The sequence below is a fragment of the Apteryx mantelli genome, chromosome 3, assembly GCF_036417845.1.
Source record: "Apteryx mantelli isolate bAptMan1 chromosome 3, bAptMan1.hap1, whole genome shotgun sequence".
Classification (NCBI taxonomy): domain Eukaryota; kingdom Metazoa; phylum Chordata; class Aves; order Apterygiformes; family Apterygidae; genus Apteryx; species Apteryx mantelli.
In genome coordinates this window covers 133,404,562-133,424,525 of record NC_089980.1, presented here as the reverse complement: position 1 = coordinate 133,424,525, position 19,964 = coordinate 133,404,562, and the positions used below count along the sequence as shown (strand labels likewise).

The following is a 19,964-nucleotide window of genomic DNA, read 5'->3' as shown; positions in this document are numbered from 1 at the left end:
GAAAGAGACAAACTGTGGATTCAAGTGCTTTCTCTGCTATGCGTGCTAATCTGGCCTTTAATGGAACAGCTCCCTGGCAAAGAAGGCTTTCTTGTTTTCTGAGGGTGGTTCTCCCCAGCAGAACTGGTCTAATGCATCAGGAAGCTTGGGGATGAAAAGAAATGGCCTGTAGAGAGGGTACAAGCCTTTGCAAGGGGCTTGGTTGGCTCCATGTGGGTACTTGGTTCTGTCCTGGACTTTTGGTTTCACAAATTAGGCCTGGCTGTGAGCTGATGTTTCAAAATAGCCTTTCATATTAATGTGCCCTTGGCCAGCAAGAGGGGATCTATGTCCTGCTGCTCCTGCTGTGACTGGCAGAATAACCTGCTTTCATCCTACTGTATTCCCACCAGAGCAGGGGCATTTGCTTTGAAGTGCTCCCTGCTCATTTCTATCATAAAAACAATTTTCCTGCTAACATATGGTGCATCAGCTAAGAAACTAATATGAAGCGGGACATGTCAGATGAAAGCTTGCACCCCACCTTTAACACAAGCTGCTGTGCAGGGTATCTTCCAGGGGCCTGAGGGAGGGACCTGTGCCATGATTCGTGTAGGGCTCGGCAGGATTGGCAGGTCTCACCCCAAAATGCTAGGTGTCAGTAGCATCTGCCACAGTTTGGTTATATATTTTTAAATCACTTTATCAGTTTCATCTTTGAGATTTTTGTTTGCTGTTTTTTGCTATAACAGATTTGCTTTTATCTGAGCCCTAGTAATCAGAGATAGAAATGAAGCTTAGATATTTTTCCTTAAGGTCAATTTGGGGGTGGATGAATTGCGGATACCTGCTCATTCTGGGCGCCCTAGAAATTGAGGTTTATCTCTATTGTGGAAAGTTCAACTTTAGGCAGCTTTTTTTGCAAGTGCAGCTTCCAAAATCTTACCGTCTCCCAGCTATGTGTTTAAACACTTTACTGAATTTGAGTCTTGGAGAACAGGGATAAATACCAAATTTGGGCTTGTCTGTCAACCCCAAACTCAAATGCCTTGAAGACTGCGGTGTTTGGATTACATTATAAATGACAAAATTCAGGATAATGACAATGTTGGTGTGTGCGTCTCGGCTGACTCACCAGGCTGCTCCGCATTTGGATTTTTGATTCAGGCCCCGTCTCTAATTATAATGTCAGAAGGACTGGCCAAGCGCAGTGCCTCCATTTGACATTATATACAACGTGTCGGACTCTATATTTTATTCCAAACCTCTGCCTCTATTACACTGAAAGTATTAGCTGCAGTGAGAGCTATCCAGGGAAGGTTTGGGGCTCTTGCAGTCATTTACTGAGGCGTATCTGCTTTCGCAACGCCCTCCGAGAGAACGAGCAGCAACATTGTCTTGAAATGTGCTTCCTGTCGCCCTGTCTCTCTGCTGATATAACGGCTGTCTATAGAACAGATGTATAGAGAGACGCGGGATTTTTCTTTTTTGCCTTGGAAGACTTAATTCTCTCCCTTCTAAGACTGGATCGTGCATGCGTTTGCTCGTTGACTCATTTATGGTCGTCGGCAGCTGCCCCTCGGTTCTTCCACATAGCCACTTCGCCAGACTGTCTCTCCTCGCATTCCTGGTGGCGTCCAGGCTCTTTCTGACCTTGGTCTTCTAATAGTCTTGGTTAGCGCAGACTACCCAGCTGGCTGCCTTCCTGACTCTCAGGCCTTGTTACAGACAAAAAGCCGTCTTTTTACAGCTCAGTCTCTTTCCATAAAGTTAATCAAGCAGCCCTCCTTTTACAAGGCAGCTGACCCTTTGGTCTTTCTTCCTTTTGGCATGCTGAAGATTCCCGATGCTGCCAGAAATCCCCCCGCCTTTTTTTTTAAGGCAGTCCCATAAGTAAAGCAAGCAGCTCCCGCAGGAATGAGAGAAGTTTCTTGGCATATACAGGAACCATCCCCAACAGGGTGCATGTATTGTGCCCTTAAATAACTTCCTCTTGCCATTAAAAGACATTATCGGAGCTATCTGTGCCTTTCTATTAGAGATGAATCCAAACTGTGAGGCTGGATCCAAACGTAGCCAAACCATGAGGTTGCTTAAAGCCCAGAGTCCGATCTGGTTCGATGCTTTTTGGCTTGAGCAGCTCTCTGGTTTGTGCAGTGCAACACAAAAAACATCACTGCCCCTTTGGGAAAGCTGCTGACATGACTAAGAAGCTGAGTGGTAAAGGCTTGTCATCAAAATCAACAAACCTGAAGGCAAACTGGAACCTGGTGGCATGAGTAATTATGACCCCCTGCCCAGCCACACAGAGCAAAATTTCTCTTTTCAATAATCACCAGGTTTCATGTAAGAAAAAAGATCAATTGCAGATGAAGCACAGAACAAAATTGCCCAGCATTCTTCTTTATTGGGGAAAAAGAAATTGTCTCCTTCTTTGGACTGAATCTGTCTGTGTCTTTGCTCTGTACCAAACTGCAAACGGTGGCCTCTCATTTCATTAATTGACAAACACCATCCCCTAAACATTTCCAGGCACAGTCATTTTCTTTTCTCAGGTTTACTCAGTGGTTCTTACTGAGGTTTACATTTTTCCACGCATGTGCTGAGAATAAACCTGTTTCTACAATCTCATCTCTTGTGCTATGACAAGTTTTGATAATGTAATTCATAAACTACTTCATTTCTGGGTTTTTCTCTCTGCAACTGTACTGACTTTGGCTATTTACCCCTTCTTTTGTTGCAAACTGCCCCATTTCCTTCGTTCTATTTGTCTCTCTTTTTAAGGGGCTGATCTGTCTTAAAGAGATTTTTCTCATTTAAAAATAATTGTGCTGTGGTTTTGCAGTCAGCGTGGCTTCCCCCCGCCAAAAACAAAAAAACCACCCTGCAGGCCTATGTCTTCTCCTTATCCCGTGATTACACTGGCATAACGACACTGATGCTAGTGGAATTATTCCTTTTCTACACCAGTATATATGAGAATCTGATGTTTCACTGAGCTCGTAGGATGGGCCAGAAGGGTATCTCCATCTATCAGGTGGGATCTCAAACTGCTCTCTCATCTGAAACCGCTCAAACAGAGGATTATAATCGTCTGCCAGCAAAACACAACTACTTCAAGGGTGAAGTCTAGCAACATGTTTAACGCGGAGAACACAAGCAGCACAACACAATCCATTAGGAATGTAAGCAAGGACTACGGTGTCCAGCTGAAATTAGTGTTACCGTTTGCCTCGTGGAAACACTTGGGAAGCACAGCCAGATTCAGGGCTCCAGTGTACAGGAGGAGCAGCCGCGAGGGCAGTCTGGGTTCCAGGGCGCGTATCGTCCCAGTGACAAATAGCAATCAGACCGCGGGCCAGCAAGAATTCGAGCCAGGCAGAACTAAAATATCCCTGTTGGAGTGCAGTCCCACGAGGCCAGTGTTATGTCTTACCAGAAACAAAGAGAAGAGCACATTTCCAGTCTCAAAGACTTTTCTGTCCCATTAAGGAAAGACTCCAGACTACAATTAGAAAAAAAAAAAAAACAAGAAAAGGAGACGCAGTCACAGCACACCAGTTTGCAGCCAAAATGCAGCCTAAAAAGAGGGCCTTCTTCCAGAAGATGTCCTCCAGCACCTTCTCAGGCTCGTAGCTCTGGGTACTTTTTTCAGGAGGCTGAGAACGTGTCTGTGGAGAGAGACTAGCCCACCCCAACACTCAGAGACATTGGGCAAATATTGACTCACAGCGAGGAGTGGCTGAATCACTCCTTCCTGCCCTGTTGAGGTGTCTTCCTCCACCCAGTGGAGGTGTCTAAGCCCACCCTACATGGCCCAAAATATCAGACAGGAATTAGCACCTGCACTGTTCAAAGGACATGAACTCTGATGGACACAAGAGTGCTTCTGTCTGTGCTAGATGGGCATATTTGTTTGCTTTTCGAGTGGGCTGACATCTTCCGCAGTCAGTTATTCAGGGGGACACGAGGTGGGAAGGGTGGGTATGGGGAGGGATGAGGGCATGGGGAGCCCCTAGTGCTATCCCTCCATCCTCGTCATGTGCCCCAAATTCCCTGGCTGCTGGTACCTACCTGATAAAGGTGTCATGCAATACACAGTTTATACTATAGCAAGGGCCTTGGGTTCATGAAATCGGTGCACATTCAAACAGCAATGAATTTGTGAGAACGGGCGGTCAGAAGATGCAATCTCAGCTGTCCAAATGTTGCCAGCTCCAGATTCAACCATAAGGTGATATGGTCTGGACCATATCCTTAGGCCTGTTCAGACCATAATCTAAGGGTAATAAAGTAAAGCATGAAGACGACCCAGGAGCCAAGTGACAGTGCCCCTGACTGAAGTTTGAGCGGGTGTCACGTACATTTGGGTGACTGCTGGCTAGTGTAACTTAACTAGAAGGAGGAAAAGGATGAATTTATGGTTGCAGCACAGGTCTAGGTTTCATTTCAAAGTCTGCTACAGAATCCCAAACTGGGTCGCTGTGCCAGCCTGTAACACAGAAATTATATGTTCCTCCTTCACTAAGCTGTCACAGAGCTGAAGGCTTGAAGGTTTCAAATCTGATTGAAGATCTTGGAGAAAAAGGGCTGCATAAGAATGAAAGCATATGCTATGGATCTCTTTATGTATGCTACATTACAAAAAGCATATTGGACGCTATATTTATATATTTCAAAACTGGGCACTGGGTTACATTTTCATTCCCCAGTACAAAGGCAAATACATTCCAAACAGAGCAATGTTGTTTCAACAAAGCAAGCGTTGAAATCTCTCCAGGGCTTCATTCTGTCTCATTTAGATCGGGCATAAGATCTTAAAGCAGAGTTTAGTGGTCGGCCGATCATATTCCTCTGGGAAATGACAGAGTGGTAATTCAAAAAGGGTAGTGAAGTACAGCATTGTCTTGGTCTGCAGGACTGTTCTTCAATAAAACCAGAGGCTCACCCGGCTTACAGGAGAACATTTTGTTCCAAAGGAGCTGTGGCTCTTCATTAAACAAAAGAATTCACCTCCAGCTAGACTTGGGTGTAAAATGAAAATGTTATTGGAGACAAAATGTCTTTGTGAAGACAGCATTTCCATGATTTCTGCCACGATTGCCTGGACATATCTAGCAGTTAGAACAAAAGGTACATCTTCAGGGCACCAACTCCGCACTGTCCATGTGTTAAAAACTTCACTCAGGCTTGGAGGTGGTTTCAGTCCAGGCCAGGAGACCTGAGGAGGGGAATGAGCAGCCTGGGTCCTATCTGACCATGGACTGGCACTCACCCACTTTGCAGTGAGGGCCCAGATCAGATCACGAGTGAGTCTAATCTTTCAGGACTTTCCCAAAAGCCTTTCTAAAGTCTTTCTTTGCAGTAAACAAGTTCTCCCACATCTGACACAAGACATTGGGAAAGAATCCCAGAGTATCTAAATACAAAGAATTATGAGATATGCCTCCTCCCCTCCAACTCTCCCAACACACTTGGGTAACTTCAGAAACAGCTAAGACACAGTAGGGTCATTCAGGGAAATAACTCATGTCCAGACTGGCATAATTCAGGTGTTCAGATATGGATAGCTCCCACCCAGATTAACTCTGTAGGGAAGATATAGCCTATGTGGTTCCTCATTGTATGAACAAGAGAAAAAGCACCTCAGGCTGTGCAGTTTCAGGGGATTTTTGTTACAAGATTATTTTCCTAAAAATAGCACCATCCCTCTGGGGAGGAAACATACTGGGAAATATATGAAAATTTAATGGATTCCATGAGTTATTTTCTACTTTTCTCACATACTTAAGGCAAGATCATTCATTCCCCTGACATCTTCAAATCACCTAGGCACAGCCAAAGTGTCCACCTTCAGCTTGACAAGCAGGTTTTGGACTGCAGACTTTTAGGTTAGTGAAACAGCCAAACTAATCTTGCAGAGGTGCTCTGCTGTGCACCTAATCATGGCCTCCTACACAGCCTCTCTCTCTTTCACCCAAATATTGCTCACCAAGGAAGGTAAACAGCCTTGGTCCTGCTCAGGGTGGGACAAGAGACTCTTCTGCATCTTCCCTTGTTTTTACATACTGAGTCTCCAGAGCCTGAGAAATGTTACTGGGTAAGGACTGCTGGACTATTGGTCTGCTACGGTATAAGATTCTTACACACACTGTAAGGCTTTGCAGAAGCCTTGTGCTGGGGCAATTAGATGGTACATACCCAGGGAAAGACAAGCCTTTGAAAGGGACAATACCACCTAAAGCTTAACACAACGCAGGTTCAAGATAACCCAGCCTGGATGTAGTTTGTACCGTTAGTCACCCCAAGAAGAGCCATGTGGAGAAGGGTAATAGTGGTCTGTCCACTGCTGGCTGAACAATGCCCTTGCTGGATGCTTTGTCAGAACCTGAAATCTCTTTGACTCATGTGTGCTGAATTTCCAGACTTGACTCACTGGGTACAAAAACCATAAGACTGGATGGTGTGTCTCGCATTTTTCCTGGAAAAAAAAGAGCAGATTAATATTACTACATTTGGTTAATCAACATTTGAATCTGCTTTGAAAGCTCCAGAGCATATATGTAAAGAAATTAAACTAATCTCAAATCAGCAAAGAAAAAACCTGTCTGAACCTTCAGAATGTGTTACTGGTATGACTGCCCATTTCTTTAACGTTCCTAGTTGCCTCAGACTTGGGTCCCTTTTGTATCTCTTGCTACCTGCTGGATTTCATCTCGTCACTGGCTTGTTCTAGGATCATGCGTGCTGAGAAATGCTATTGGGAGAGGTACAGACTGTAAACCCAGGGTGGGTTTGGAGGAAATTATATCTGACTAATTCATGTCAAAAATCTGCTGTGTAAATGGAAATACTTTCTCACACACTGTGAAACTAACCTGAGAAACTCACTGCAATAGGAGTTAATTGAGACCAAAACTTTGTCCAAAAAACAGAAAGAAAAAGGAAAGGAAAAGAAAAGAAAAAAGGGAAAAGAAAAGAAAAAAGGGAAAAGAAAAGAAAAAAGGGAAAAGAAAAGAAAAAAGGGAAAAGAAAAGAAAAAAGGGAAAAGAAAAGAAAAAAGGGAAAAGAAAAGAAAAAAGGGAAAAGAAAAGAAAAAAGGGAAAAGAAAAGAAAAAAGGGAAAAGAAAAGAAAAAAGGGAAAAGAAAAGAAAAAAGGGAAAAGAAAAGAAAAAAGGGAAAAGAAAAGAAAAAAGGGAAAAGAAAAGAAAAAAGGGAAAAGAAAAGAAAAAAGGGAAAAGAAAAGAAAAAAGGGAAAAGAAAAGAAAAAAGGGAAAAGAAAAGAAAAAAGGGAAAAGAAAAGAAAAAAGGGAAAAGAAAAGAAAAAAGGGAAAAGAAAAGAAAAAAGGGAAAAGAAAAGAAAAAAGGGAAAAGAAAAGAAAAAAGGGAAAAGAAAAGAAAAAAGGGAAAAGAAAAGAAAAAAGGGAAAAGAAAAGAAAAAAGGGAAAAGAAAAGAAAAAAGGGAAAAGAAAAGAAAAAAGGGAAAAGAAAAGAAAAAAGGGAAAAGAAAAGAAAAAAGGGAAAAGAAAAGAAAAAAGGGAAAAGAAAAGAAAAAAGGGAAAAGAAAAGAAAAAAGGGAAAAGAAAAGAAAAAAGGGAAAAGAAAAGAAAAAAGGGAAAAGAAAAGAAAAAAGGGAAAAGAAAAGAAAAAAGGGAAAAGAAAAGAAAAAAGGGAAAAGAAAAGAAAAAAGGGAAAAGAAAAGAAAAAAGGGAAAAGAAAAGAAAAAAGGGAAAAGAAAAGAAAAAAGGGAAAAGAAAAGAAAAAAGGGAAAAGAAAAGAAAAAAGGGAAAAGAAAAGAAAAAAGGAAAAGAAAAGAAAAAAGGAAAAGAAAAAAGCGGGATGAGGATGGGATGTTTACAAAACTAATGAGAACATAACGAGAGCATTCAGAAACACAATAGTACTTATTAGGGAAAGAAAACAAGACTCTCAGAATAATTAAACATCTTGGAATGGCTATCTGCTTCAAGACAAGAAAAAACCTTTTGGGTTTCAGTCCAGTGCAGCTAAGGTCCAGATTCAAAAAGGTAATTAAGCATCAACTTTCAGCTGTAGTCCAGGCAGTTAAATACCATTTTGAGTCTTATCTGAGGTCAAATTTGTTGGCCTTTATTGTATAAAAGGCGATACTAGACAGCGTAAACATCTGTCCTGGACCAAAGATCTGACTCAATAATGAAAAGTCAGGGAAATTTCCTGTGGCAGATCATGGCATAACTGTCATTGAAGAGTTTTGGGTAGCTTCCTTTGAGGCAGCAGTTACCAATGGTTGTCACAGACAAAATATAGGACTGGATGGACATCTGGTCTGATTGAGTACATTTTCTTCTCCTTACTGGATTTTTTTGGCTCTCTGGAAGTAGCTGCCAGTCTTGTTTTAGTTTCAGAGCATCTAAACACTCTCTCCAGCCACTTCTCCATCTCAGCAAGTTGCTGGGAAGGGGACCACAGGCTGGCGGGGAGCAGATGAGGTCCTTGCGTGAGGTCCTACAGTGAGGGCTAGGCACACACAGCACATTTTTCTGCTATGCCTTATACCTGCGCTGTGAGGGGTGGTGGTAGAAGGCAGGTTTCCCCCATATATGAAGAAACACTGAAAGAACAGTACAGTAAAGGAAGTCTTTAGAGGGCTGTGTTGGCAATGTCAGTTGATGGGGAAGAAGATGAAACAGGGCTTTGCTCCAGGCTCTGTTGTGCACCTCTCCCAAGGCCTTTCATCTTTCATGTGTTTCAGTCTGGCCCCCATGAAGTGCAGCCTGTGAGAGCCTCATCTGGGTAGTACTTTGAGCAAAATGGGAAAAAATGTGTTAGTCAACAAAGATCATGAGGAAATGCCCACTGCCCGACACTATTACCTTTCCCCACTTCTCCTCCACACAGAGATGTCAGAGCATCTCCTCTTTTGCAGGAAATAACAGGAGCGTCTGTGCACTTCAGAAAATCTGGCTTAGTCTCTCAGGTGTCAGAGAAGGACCTGAGGTTCTTGGAAAATCTGGTCCCAAATGAGTAAAAAAATGCACATTTTGTCAGGGAGTGAATAAAATCTCACTGAAATTAAGCCAGGAGCAAAGATGAAACAGCAGATGGCCCATGACAAACTGTGAGAACAAATTTGTTCGCATGACATGGGAATAAGTATGTACTCATAACAGACTATTACTCAAGAAATTTTGAAACAGCACAACTCCACAGGAGTCATAGTGTGATTAGTCACATAAAGCACAGTCCAGCTAGGCCTGGTATATTGTACCTGAAAGAATAGAAACAGACCCAGAAACAGACCACAATTTGTAAAACAAGAATTCCAGGAGATGCACAAGTTTATGAAATCAGAAAGCTTTCTATTGCTCCAAAATTCATAGGCAAATTAATATCTTTAAAGCAGTGAGTAGATTGTTAAAAGGCTGCTTAAAAAGTGAGAGGACTGCAGAAAGGTCATTGCTGAAGTGACTCAAATAGTAGTTTTTTAATCTGACAGCAGAGACAGAGTCAGGGTACACTGGGTGCCAGGTCTTGGCCTCTGGAACAGGCTTTGCCACGTGGGCCTTTACAGCATATTTCCAGTAACCCACAATTATTTCCAAAATCCTCTTTTCTTTTCCTTTTTCTGTGGGAGTGATGAGTGAGTTTAAGTTTCAAAACTAGAGGAATAGGACTGCTTTTGAACACTGTGATTTATTGATGCAGATTTTCAAAGTGATATTTTGTATAAGACCTCTGAGTTTGAGTAGGTATATTTAATTATATTTATTTAATATATAATTTATTCATATTAAATAATTTTTAAAATAATTTTTAAAGTAATTTTTTCATTACATATTGCAATATGCTCTTGGTACGTAGGATATTTTGGGATATTCCATGTATGTAGAGAAGAGTATGGATTCCTAGGATATAAATGTAATTTGCCTTATTTGAAAATCATTAATGGTAACCTTGGTTAATGTTTTTTATGGATTTTATATGCATTTCTAAGCTCCTCACCCAAAAGCACATGAGTGTTCAGAGCCTGTATTTGTTTGAATTCTTACAGACACCGGTGCTAGGTACAGTATCTAGAACCAGATTCAGTTTCTGAAATCACACATGCAAACACAGATCCTGGCGTGCTCACATGAATGTGTTCAGACCTATTTTAATGTAAAGTCCAGTCTTGACCCAATGCTGAAATTTAATCCCTTCTAAACTTGAATTGCCACTTGAAGCCTTTCTAAGCTCGACTTCAGACCAGTAGCGGGAAGCAGTACCACTCTGCATCCCGACAAAACTGTGCGGTGCACAGAAGGGATGGCTTTCTGAGAGGCCAAACTCAGATCCCAAAGATGGAATTTGTCTGTGACCAAGAAGCACCACCCTTGCTTGTGCAAACGTTGCTATCAGACTTTCAATTACCACAAGCTGCTAGGACTTCAGTTTCACTTCTTACCAGAAAGAGGAGGCAGGAGTATATTTAGACTTTCTTGGGAAGCAGCTGCAATACGAAGTGGGAGTGCATGCACGCACTCTGGTTCACAGGCACCCGCCGCCAGGTTTAAAGCCACTTCATAAACCCGAGCAGAAAGCACGGTGCACAAAGGCCTCCTGCAGGTTGCTGTAACTTTAGAAGGGATTATATTACTCACTTCAGCATCTTACCATCCTTATCATTGAAACAGGTCATTTGTTCAGTGCTGACTCACTTGAAAGATGATCACCTCCTGAACCTCCCGCTCATTTCTTGAGGCATTGTAGAGGCCTGAGACTCCACTCTCTTGCACCTTGAACCTTATGTCTGTGGTTTTATGCCTTCTGACATCACAAATCTCTACACCAAGTGAATGAAGCAGTAATGCAACCCACCTACTGTTCTGATTTGCTAGCAATTTACTTGCTAGATCCGTACACGAAGTGAGGAATCTAGCTCACCTAACTCTGGCCACTGGTGAGTTAGTTAGCCAATCTGAGGTAGCTGACTAGGTCCCACAAGAAATGCTGATGGGGGAGGGACACTCCATAGCATGATTCTCCCACACTTCTTAAGGACCTGATACCCTGGGATGACTTGTCCCCAGAGGTCCTTCTTTCCCTGCTGGATCCCCAGTGACTAGCTTGTGCTGGATGCCAGCTAAATGGCTAATGCAGTGTGCCAGTCAGAGGAAAATCATGCCCTTGCTTTTCCCTCGTGGTTCATAGACCTTTCCCCGTTAGCTGTCAAAAGACTAAGAAATCAGAGTTTGCAGAAATTTGACTGCAAGGCAGATAAAATCAGCAGTCAAACAAAAGCAGCTAAGATAGCCAAGACTGCCTGAAAAGTTAAATTTGTGCTCTTCTCATGCAGACAAATGCATTTAAAATAACTTAAATTTCCCCATTCTCACAGTGCAGCTCATCATTAATCTTTTGTTAACCTCCATCATCATGGTTAGGCAACATACCAGGAAATTCTCTCCTGAAGGTGCTGCTCTGCTCTCTCTCATTACCTTATCACCTGGGCTACTTACAGTCTTGTGAGTATTTAAAGTCCTCTCAGGTGTGGGAACACAGAGGTATTTCCATATTACCTGCAGATGGGAAACACAGACATGCAATCACTTTCTATTCAGGAGATGTGCAGTAGATCAGGGCAGTGAATGTCAGGCATCTGCTGTTTCTAAGCTGGGTACCCACCTTATTTTTAGGCACCTGGAGTAGGTTTTCTGTTTTTAAATTTAGGCATTACCAGTGCAAAACATTCATATCCAAGTTATCCTAAGTTATCCCCATTTTCCTTTATAGTCAGCAAAGAGATGAGGACATTCATATTTATCATTCTAGCAATAAGGTGTCATTCATCTGACCTGCTGGTAGAAACCTGCTTTAGCATGAGGTGTATTAAACACTAGACCTGCCTATTTAATCCACTGACTATAAATAAAGGTAGGGAACTAGATGAGATGTAAACATCTATACTGTAGACTGCTAAAGCTAAAGATGACATGAATCCCATTCTAGGTAACTGGTTCTCCTAAAGGATGAGGCCAAGCTCCCTATGCCCTCAGTAGGAAGAAGTAACTCTGAAGCTGTTCAGAGACTGCCTCTGTGTCTAAGCCCTCTCTTTGACGACTTTCCCTCTATATGCCACACAACAAATGTAGATGCTTTCGGGGAATTTCTTGGCTACGCATTTACAGTTCGGTTGTTTCAGTGACCTGGATCTCCAAGCCAGGTTTTCTGGGTGCTAGACTATTTTCCCTAACTAGTGAACTACCTTTTTCTCCAAGCTATAAGCCTGCCTTGAACAGTCAGTCTTTGTACGTGGGGGATATAACACTTACCCTTCTTTTGTAGACTGGATGTCCAGGAGGATTCTTAATGACCAAGCACAAGTGGGTTGCTATGTTAGAGAAGGTCAGTGTACTTGTCTGAGCACCTCTTCTTCAGTATCTTTCTTCTCTGCAGGCATCCATCCAGCCTCACTCAGCTACTTCTCTTTCTCAGTGCTGATCTAATATCCCTTACTAGAGTAATTATCAGATTCCCCCTTTCCCTCCCTTGGGAATGAGTGTGTACCTGGATGCTCCAATTGAGAATCTCTTCCGCTGGGTATGTACAAAAAAATGAAAAAAGTAAACATGAGATGCAACATGCAGATGAAACAAGTAAAATTAAAGAGGAAGTAAAAAATAGAATCATCCTGTCATATATCATAAGTAATTGTCTCATCTTGCACCATGCTTCATCATGTTTAGGATCTCCATATTCCTGGGCTTTCTCAAACATGCCCTGGCAATTTTATCCATGGAGAAAAAATAATTGACACTAGTTGACCCTGCTTGGAGCAGGGAGGGTTGGACTAAATCTCCAGATGTCCCTTCCAATCTCAGCGATTCTGTATTCTGTGATTTTAGTTGTGAGTTTGACCTTCAGACATTGAGCAGCCTGGTCAGATCATATCCAGACAAACAGCCGTTTTGGGTGCGCAGACTGTGCTACGTCAACTGCGTACATACCAGGCGGCCGATCTGAGCGGCGCAATAAGTTCCACATGTCCTGGATATGTTGGGCTCCCTGCACATATGCCCAGACTCCCATGTGGAATTTCTTAGGTGGAAGTATGGGAGCCTGATCAAGCTGCGCGAGATGTGTTTAAAAGGCAGCATGGCATAAATAAATCTTAAGGGAGGATTAGAGAGATGACAAGGCTGTGGCTTCTGATAGGGAAGTCATGCTATGTTTGGAAAGATTACAGCTAAAAAGGAGAGCCTTTGGTGACCAGATTTTTGTCTGTATTTTTGTCTGTATTAGTTACTAGTCCTTGCATTTTAATACCAATTACCCATTTAATAGTGATTTGTGATCGTTATTTGTCATGGTGCTAAACCAGATTACCTCAAGGTTTGTTGAGCTTCCTGTGCTCTCCTATGTATGGAAAAACATTACACTTAATTTGGTTTGTTTGGCCAGTGTAGACAGGGATTAGCCATGCTATATATGGACCGTAAACACTGTTTTGGTTAACACTACAGTTGAGCCAAACCTGAACCTTTCATCTCACCCTTTGCAAACTTTGGTGGTTTGGATGGAGATGGAACCTGGATTTGAACTGTGCTTTATTTTTGTTTTTGTTTTGAAAAACCAAAAGCCAATCAATAACACTTTGGAAAACCAACATCCAGCATCCTCAGCCCACCTCTAGTGAATGGGGATTGAGCATCTGTGTAGGCAGGGACTTTGTGTTGGGAAGAGAGCCAATACACAAAGGAAGGAAACCATTTCAAGGAACCTGCAGTAACTTTCCATAAAAATCTCAGTGACATAAGGGCATGCTGAATTTTGTGTCATAATCCCCTTCAACCAACATATGTGTTTGGTTAGGAAAAACATGGTGGTCTCATGTGGAACAAAGATGGACTTTTATAGGCTGAATAGCTAATTGGTTTAGTAATAGCAATGGCAGAGGAAAGCCTTCATTTCTTTTGATTCACAGTTTCATTTTGCTATCTAGAATAGCAAACCAGCTTGTAAGGAAAACGGATTTCTCACAACATCAGATTTTTTAGATGCCAGAAATAATAATAGTATGGTGTTAACACCTCTTTATTTGGCTTTTTCTAGGTTGTCTTAACCTAGATAAATCTATTAATTTGTGTCTTTGTATCCACAGTAGTGCCTTAAAATTTGCACTTAATTGCAGCAGAAGTAGTTCTAAAACCCATCTGTCTTAGGCTGACCATTCTTGTAGCATCTCACCACCTTCTGTGTAATGTGTTCCCAAAGCTAAAATAAAGATCCTCGGCATGGTATAGTAATTCCACTTATCCAGATCTTTGAGGCTGTTGAAAGATTGATGTTTCCTATTATGCTTCTGGCTTTCAAAATTATTATAAAACTAGGATCATCCTTGCCCTACAGTATTTACCAACTGGCAGCAGTGGGTACGGCACCTTGAGCCACAGCCTAGCTCTCCAAGTCTTGCATGTTCCCCAGAAGCTGCTTTATCGTCCTACGCTGTATATGCTGGACTCAGTCCAAACAATAATCTTTCTAATGACTTCAGTGGATATTGGATGAGGTTCACTGTACTGCTTGCTGATTGGGATGGATGTCAAGCTGGGATGCTCTTCTTTGTTGTTTTTTTATAGCTGAAGCCACTAACTATCTACAGGCAGGAATCTACATCCAATTTCAATTGGTAAACTCTGTCATGCCTCAAAGCAAAAAATAAAATTATTGAACAGTTTAATCCACCAAACAGTTTTCACTGCTTCTGGTGCTGACCTGTCTATTCAAGGCAGAACACCAAAACTGGGAGCTTCTATGAAGCAGTGATTAGCTTTGGCTCCAGCAGCAGCCCACCAGCCGTCACATCTCTACAGGAGATCTGAGTCAGTTAGGTCACTATGATCTAGTTCAATAACTGGCCAGGAATTCACAGTAGGTAATTCAGGCCAGCTAATTCCCACCTGTGTGACGTCAACCAGAAAAATGCTAAGGCCAGTGCACAGGCTTTATGAGTAATGATAGCCCAAGGTTATTTTATATCTCTAATGTTAAGTTGCACATTTACCTACAGTAGGCTCTTGTCTTTGAGTAATCTTCCCTTTTCTAGTCGGCCTACAGAGAGTATCACTAGAAGGTAATGAAATTCTCCCTTGCATCAAAAAGGCCTAGTCTCACTGAAATTGCAGCAATCAGTAGTCCATGTATATAAGTACACACATGACTCAAGACTCATGACGTATCTTCCTTGCAGACTCAGAGCCTTGCACGCCTGATGCTCCATCTGCTGCCACATCACCACCAACTTCTGAAGAACCTGGACCTTTCACAGCTCCAGCATCACCATCCTCTTCTTCTGACCCTGGTACTGCATCATTTTCTCCACCATTACCTGCTTGTGTCACAGCTCTACGTCCCGAACTGCCTCCTATTCCACCATCATCATCAGCTTCTGCTGCAACCATTCACCTTCCTTCTCTTCCTGCACCATCTGCCTCTACTCCATCCCTACACCCTGGACTTTATTTGCCAGTGGTCCCACCTGGAAGTGCCACCCTCATCAACTGGCTGCCCTTCCTTGCTTCAGCGACACTCACCACCGTTCGAGGGAAGGAGGAAGACCAGCCACCTACAAGAACGGACTCCCTGGAGGACGTGAAACGAAGCAGCAGCACACCCCCCCGCCCCTCCCAGGAGGGAAATCACCAGGCAGCACCTGCGGGAGACAGGGCTCCCGAGGCTGCTTCCTCACCTTCGGCTGCCCACGGCATGCCCCCAAGCTCGGAGCAGGCATCTGCAAGCGTGAGCGACATCCTGGCAGAGCTGCGGACGATGAACAGCCATCTCTCTGTCATTGCTCGAGCCCTGACGCAGCTGGCGTCATCGCTAGCACCTCGGCAGGACTCGTGTGGCACCCCACCTCCTTAATGCTGGGCTCTCCATCACCTCATGGTACTTTCGGGAGCTGGTGTTGGTCATGGAGAGCTGACGATGGAGTCAAGAAGGAGGAAAGGGACTGTACGCAGACCTGCCCGTGCGAGCTGTGACAGTTTGCTGTGCTCACCGATACTGGCCATGTCTCCCCCGTGGGTTTTTCTGTTTGTTTATTTCCTCCTTGTAAATGGCTGCATATATTAAAAAATAGTTTTGTGGTCGTGTTAATAAAATTGTTTATATTTCTTACATTCCTTTCAGATGCGCTCGCTCCCCTCCTCTCACCCAGTAACCACATTAACACTTGTAGAAATGGGTGAGGTCTCGCACAGGGAATGCAGAGAAACTGAAGCGGTGAGAAGTTGCCCACAGTAAAATGCTCAGGGAGGTGACAGAATCCCTCTGAGCAATGTGGGGGGACACGGACAAGAAAGCACACAATGAAAATCTGGAAAAACTTCCTATTTCTCTCAAGCCGAGCTGCGTGGCACGGCACTGTTGAAGCTGGAACGCTTCCCAGTGCACTAAATCTCCAGGGTAATTGTAATTACCGACACAGGTAAGGGCTGTGATAAATTGTTCAAAGTACAATGCAAGGTAGCTGTCTAAGCAGTATTTGGTCTGAACAGCTACCAAACAGCCTCATCAACGTCTTCTTGTCCTCCGAGGGAGTGTTAACCGAAGGCAGTGGAGCCCTTAGCGGGAGTCAGTCTGTTAGACTTGCCAGGGGTGCCTGGGGTTCTTCAAGGGCATAAATGGGCCAAGCTAATTTACAGCAATTAGCCAGGCACATGTGAACAGATCCTGACATTTCGCCCTCTCTTCCCTATTGCCAAGCTGCGGTGGCTTGCCTAAAGGTGGCGTTGGAGGCGTGAAACCTCCAACAATCCCCTTTGCGGATAGGCAGCACCGGAGGCGCGGGAAAGAGCTCTCCGGGACAGGAATCCAGGCCTCTCCCCTCCGAGGTTTACACCTGCCCAGCAGCCGGCGAGGTACCCTCGGCTGCTGCCTGCCTTGGCAGAGGGACGCCAGTAGGAAGCCGAACGTCGGGATGCTCTCAGCACCATGGGAGAGCCCCGGGAAAGAGGGCTCGGGGCTCTCACAGAGCCACTTTGTGCATCCCGGCAATAGTCTGCCTATAAGAGCAAGTGTCCAGCACTCAAAACGAGATGTTTTCCCGAAGGTGGGAGCAGCAGGGGCTGAGCCAGGCTACGTGCCTTATCGGTCTTTCCTCACAGTGAGTTAAAATCGAACAAACGCTTGCAGCAAACGAGAGAAGAGGAAGGTCCCTCTGAAGTTCAGTACGATCTTGACTTAAATTAGCCATTCAGCCCTCAGATATCAGGATCTGAGGACATCTCCAGGAAAAACCCAGACAAACAGACAGATCGCTAGATAAGATTAAAGAGGAAGTATTCTGTCTATTTGCAAATATTTCTGTTACAGATGAGCCTAAGCCACAAAGATTGAATGAATATACAAACTTCCCCAAAGCTCAGGTGTATTTGAATTTGAGGTTTTGGTTACTGTACATATATTTATATATAAACCTGTCCATATTTTTGTTTCTGTGCCTGAAAGACAAAGCAACTGCCCTGTTGGATCATGTTTTTTTCTAGAGCTGATCAGAATTTTTCTCCTCTGATGTGTTTGGCAAAAAAAGTGGAAAGACATTTCATAGCTGGCCTTCATTACCTTTCAGTTTTATGAGTTTTAACAAAACAAGACAAAAGGAATGTCTTAAAATCATTTTGGCTTTTGATTTCACTATTGGAGTTTCCACTGAATGAAAAAGCAAGAGTAAAGAAAAGTTTTCACTTTTGCTTCTTTCATTTAGGAAATATAGGACAGGAAAGAAAGGGGAAAGTTCTGTGGTTAAAAAAAGGGAATCTTTTCCATTTTTAACTTTCTTTCCCTGTTTTAATTTTGCCTTGACAGTAAATAAATAGCATATTGTCCTACTCTTGCTGTTTTACTGACATATGCAAAGCAAGTTGCAGATCCCCATAAAGATATATTAATTTAACAAAGTTTTAATGCCTTTTTTTCTATCAGCAGCAGTCTCCAAGAGTTTGTGAACCCAATGGCAATGCTGACAGGCTGCCTTAGAGCGCAAAGGTACCATCATTTTCTGTGGCCCTAGACAAATGTTTCGCACAGGCTTTTTACAAAAGTGGCCTTTAGTGTCCAGATGTGAGATGCTCCATAGATTTCTTGTTCATGGACCAGAGACCTTGCCATCGTTGTAGTTTCCTGGCTCTGAGCTGAGGTATCCTGGAGTTGTGGGGCAGCTGACAGATGCAAATAAAAGACAGGCATTTTCTTACAGAAACCTGCCGAATCTGCTCACCTCTTTGAAAACATGTTCACCAGTCAGTTCTTAGCAGTGAGATCTTGGTGGTTTACCTGCTCATCTGCTTTGTGTAAAATCTAAAATGGATGTATATCCATATACAGAGACATGCTTGCATGTATGCGCATACCCATATTCAAGCCGCCAGTCAAAACTGGTCAGTGGGACAGAAGCTCATGGCAGGTGTCTCACAATTTCTTCATTTTTTGCTTTTTTGCCTCACCAAAGATGAAACATTTTGCCCCTTTCCCAAACAATTCTGGAGGCAGTTTTCTAAGTTCAAACACCCGTTCTTTAATACCCATAAGGACATATCAACATAGTTTTACTTGATTTACCCTACTGTTTTCACGAAGCAACCACTGATGAAAATCTAAGTGGAGTCTTCCAGATCTGTCCAACACATGCAACCATATGCTTTTGAACTGAGAACTTCAAAAAATCTTGCTGTGGAGTTGCTGATGCTTTAGGGGCCAACACTAGAGCTGGCTTCATGTAGGTGTCTAAGGGATTCAGGAGCAGTTCACATGACATGTAAATCAGGAGAAAGTCTGAAAAAGTAGCTGCTGGCATGGGATATTCAGCTGCAAAGGCAGTGCTCTTCTTTCTCAAAGAGGACACGAATGTAATCCAGCTGGCAGGGAGGGAAAAGAACCATTCCCGAGCCTCTTCCCAAAAGGAACGAGATGTCTGTGGTCCCACAGCCTGAGACACTAGGTGTTAAACACCCTAGCAGTCTGGACTCCCAGCTGTCTGCTGCTGTGGCATCCTGAAAAGAAAGCAGGACCAGAACTTGCAGCCAGAACTAGCGACTCGGATTTATTTGGTAACCTCCATCGGCCCTTGTGCGGGTGCAGCCATCGGCTTGAGAGCAAACAAGACTGAGACAGCGCCTGGCTGGCGGTAGGGTCCTGCTGAGCCGAGCACCTCGGCGCCGGCAGCGCTGAGCTGGGCCAAGGCAGTGCCAGCACTGCGGCCGCGGTGGCGTGGGCTCGAGACAGGCTCCGCTGAACGGTTGCCCTTTTGCAGGCTACACTTCTGCAAATTCTCACGCAGGGTTTGCAGCCCGCGCCGAGCTCTGGGCTGTGGCAGTTTCCTTGTTCGTGGTGCCTGAGCCAGCCAGTTAAAACCCAGCTCGGGGATGTCCGTGCGGCTGCTGTGCAGCCCTGCCACAGCACGAAAGGCCTTTGCTGCTAGGCGAAGAGGGGTCCTGCCCACCGGCATCTCATTCGATAAAGTGCATCGTTCTCTACCTCTACTCAGTGCATTCGATAGACTCATATCCTTTAGGAATTGTCTTACCTGTTCAATTGAACTGAACCACCTGAGCGCTGCAAGGAATGGAAGGCTGCCTCTGTCGTAGGTTTTGTTTGCTCTTCTCGGCTTTCGCCTGCAACTATCCAAACCTGGCTTCGCCCTGCCGGCCCCGGTGCCTTAGCAGCATTGCTTGCACTGCTGAACTGCTGCACTGGCCCCACCGCTCGTCAAACCCTGGAGCGCAACTCAAAACCAGAGAATTTCCTAAAACACCTGACATCTCGGCCAAGCAACTGAGGAAGGAGAGAAACCCTGGTGCTGCTGCCACCATCTCAGCACCCGTGGAGATAGCGTGTCCCACGTGCCCTGCGGCACACATGCTGCCGCTCCGCTGCGACCAAGCTCCGTAACTCGTGGCAAAGAGTCCCAGAGACCTTCCTCACTAAATTACTCATTGGGGTTCAGCTCAGAGAGCGAGAGACTG

The 19,964-nt window shown here is 43.9% G+C and overlaps 1 protein-coding gene across 2 annotated transcripts in view; it reads left to right on the top strand.

The window, feature by feature from the left end:
- The window catches only part of RUNX2 (RUNX family transcription factor 2), a 154,081-nt gene extending 138,044 nt beyond the window's left edge, over positions 1–16,037 (top strand). For both annotated transcript variants that reach the window (XM_067294398.1, XM_067294397.1), the window contains one exon: positions 15,191–16,037. In XM_067294398.1, the coding sequence (XP_067150499.1) occupies positions 15,191–15,864 (674 nt within the window). In that variant the 3' untranslated portion in view covers positions 15,865–16,037. The remainder of the gene's footprint in view (positions 1–15,190) is intronic.
- The last annotated feature ends 3,927 nt before the right edge of the window (positions 16,038–19,964 follow it).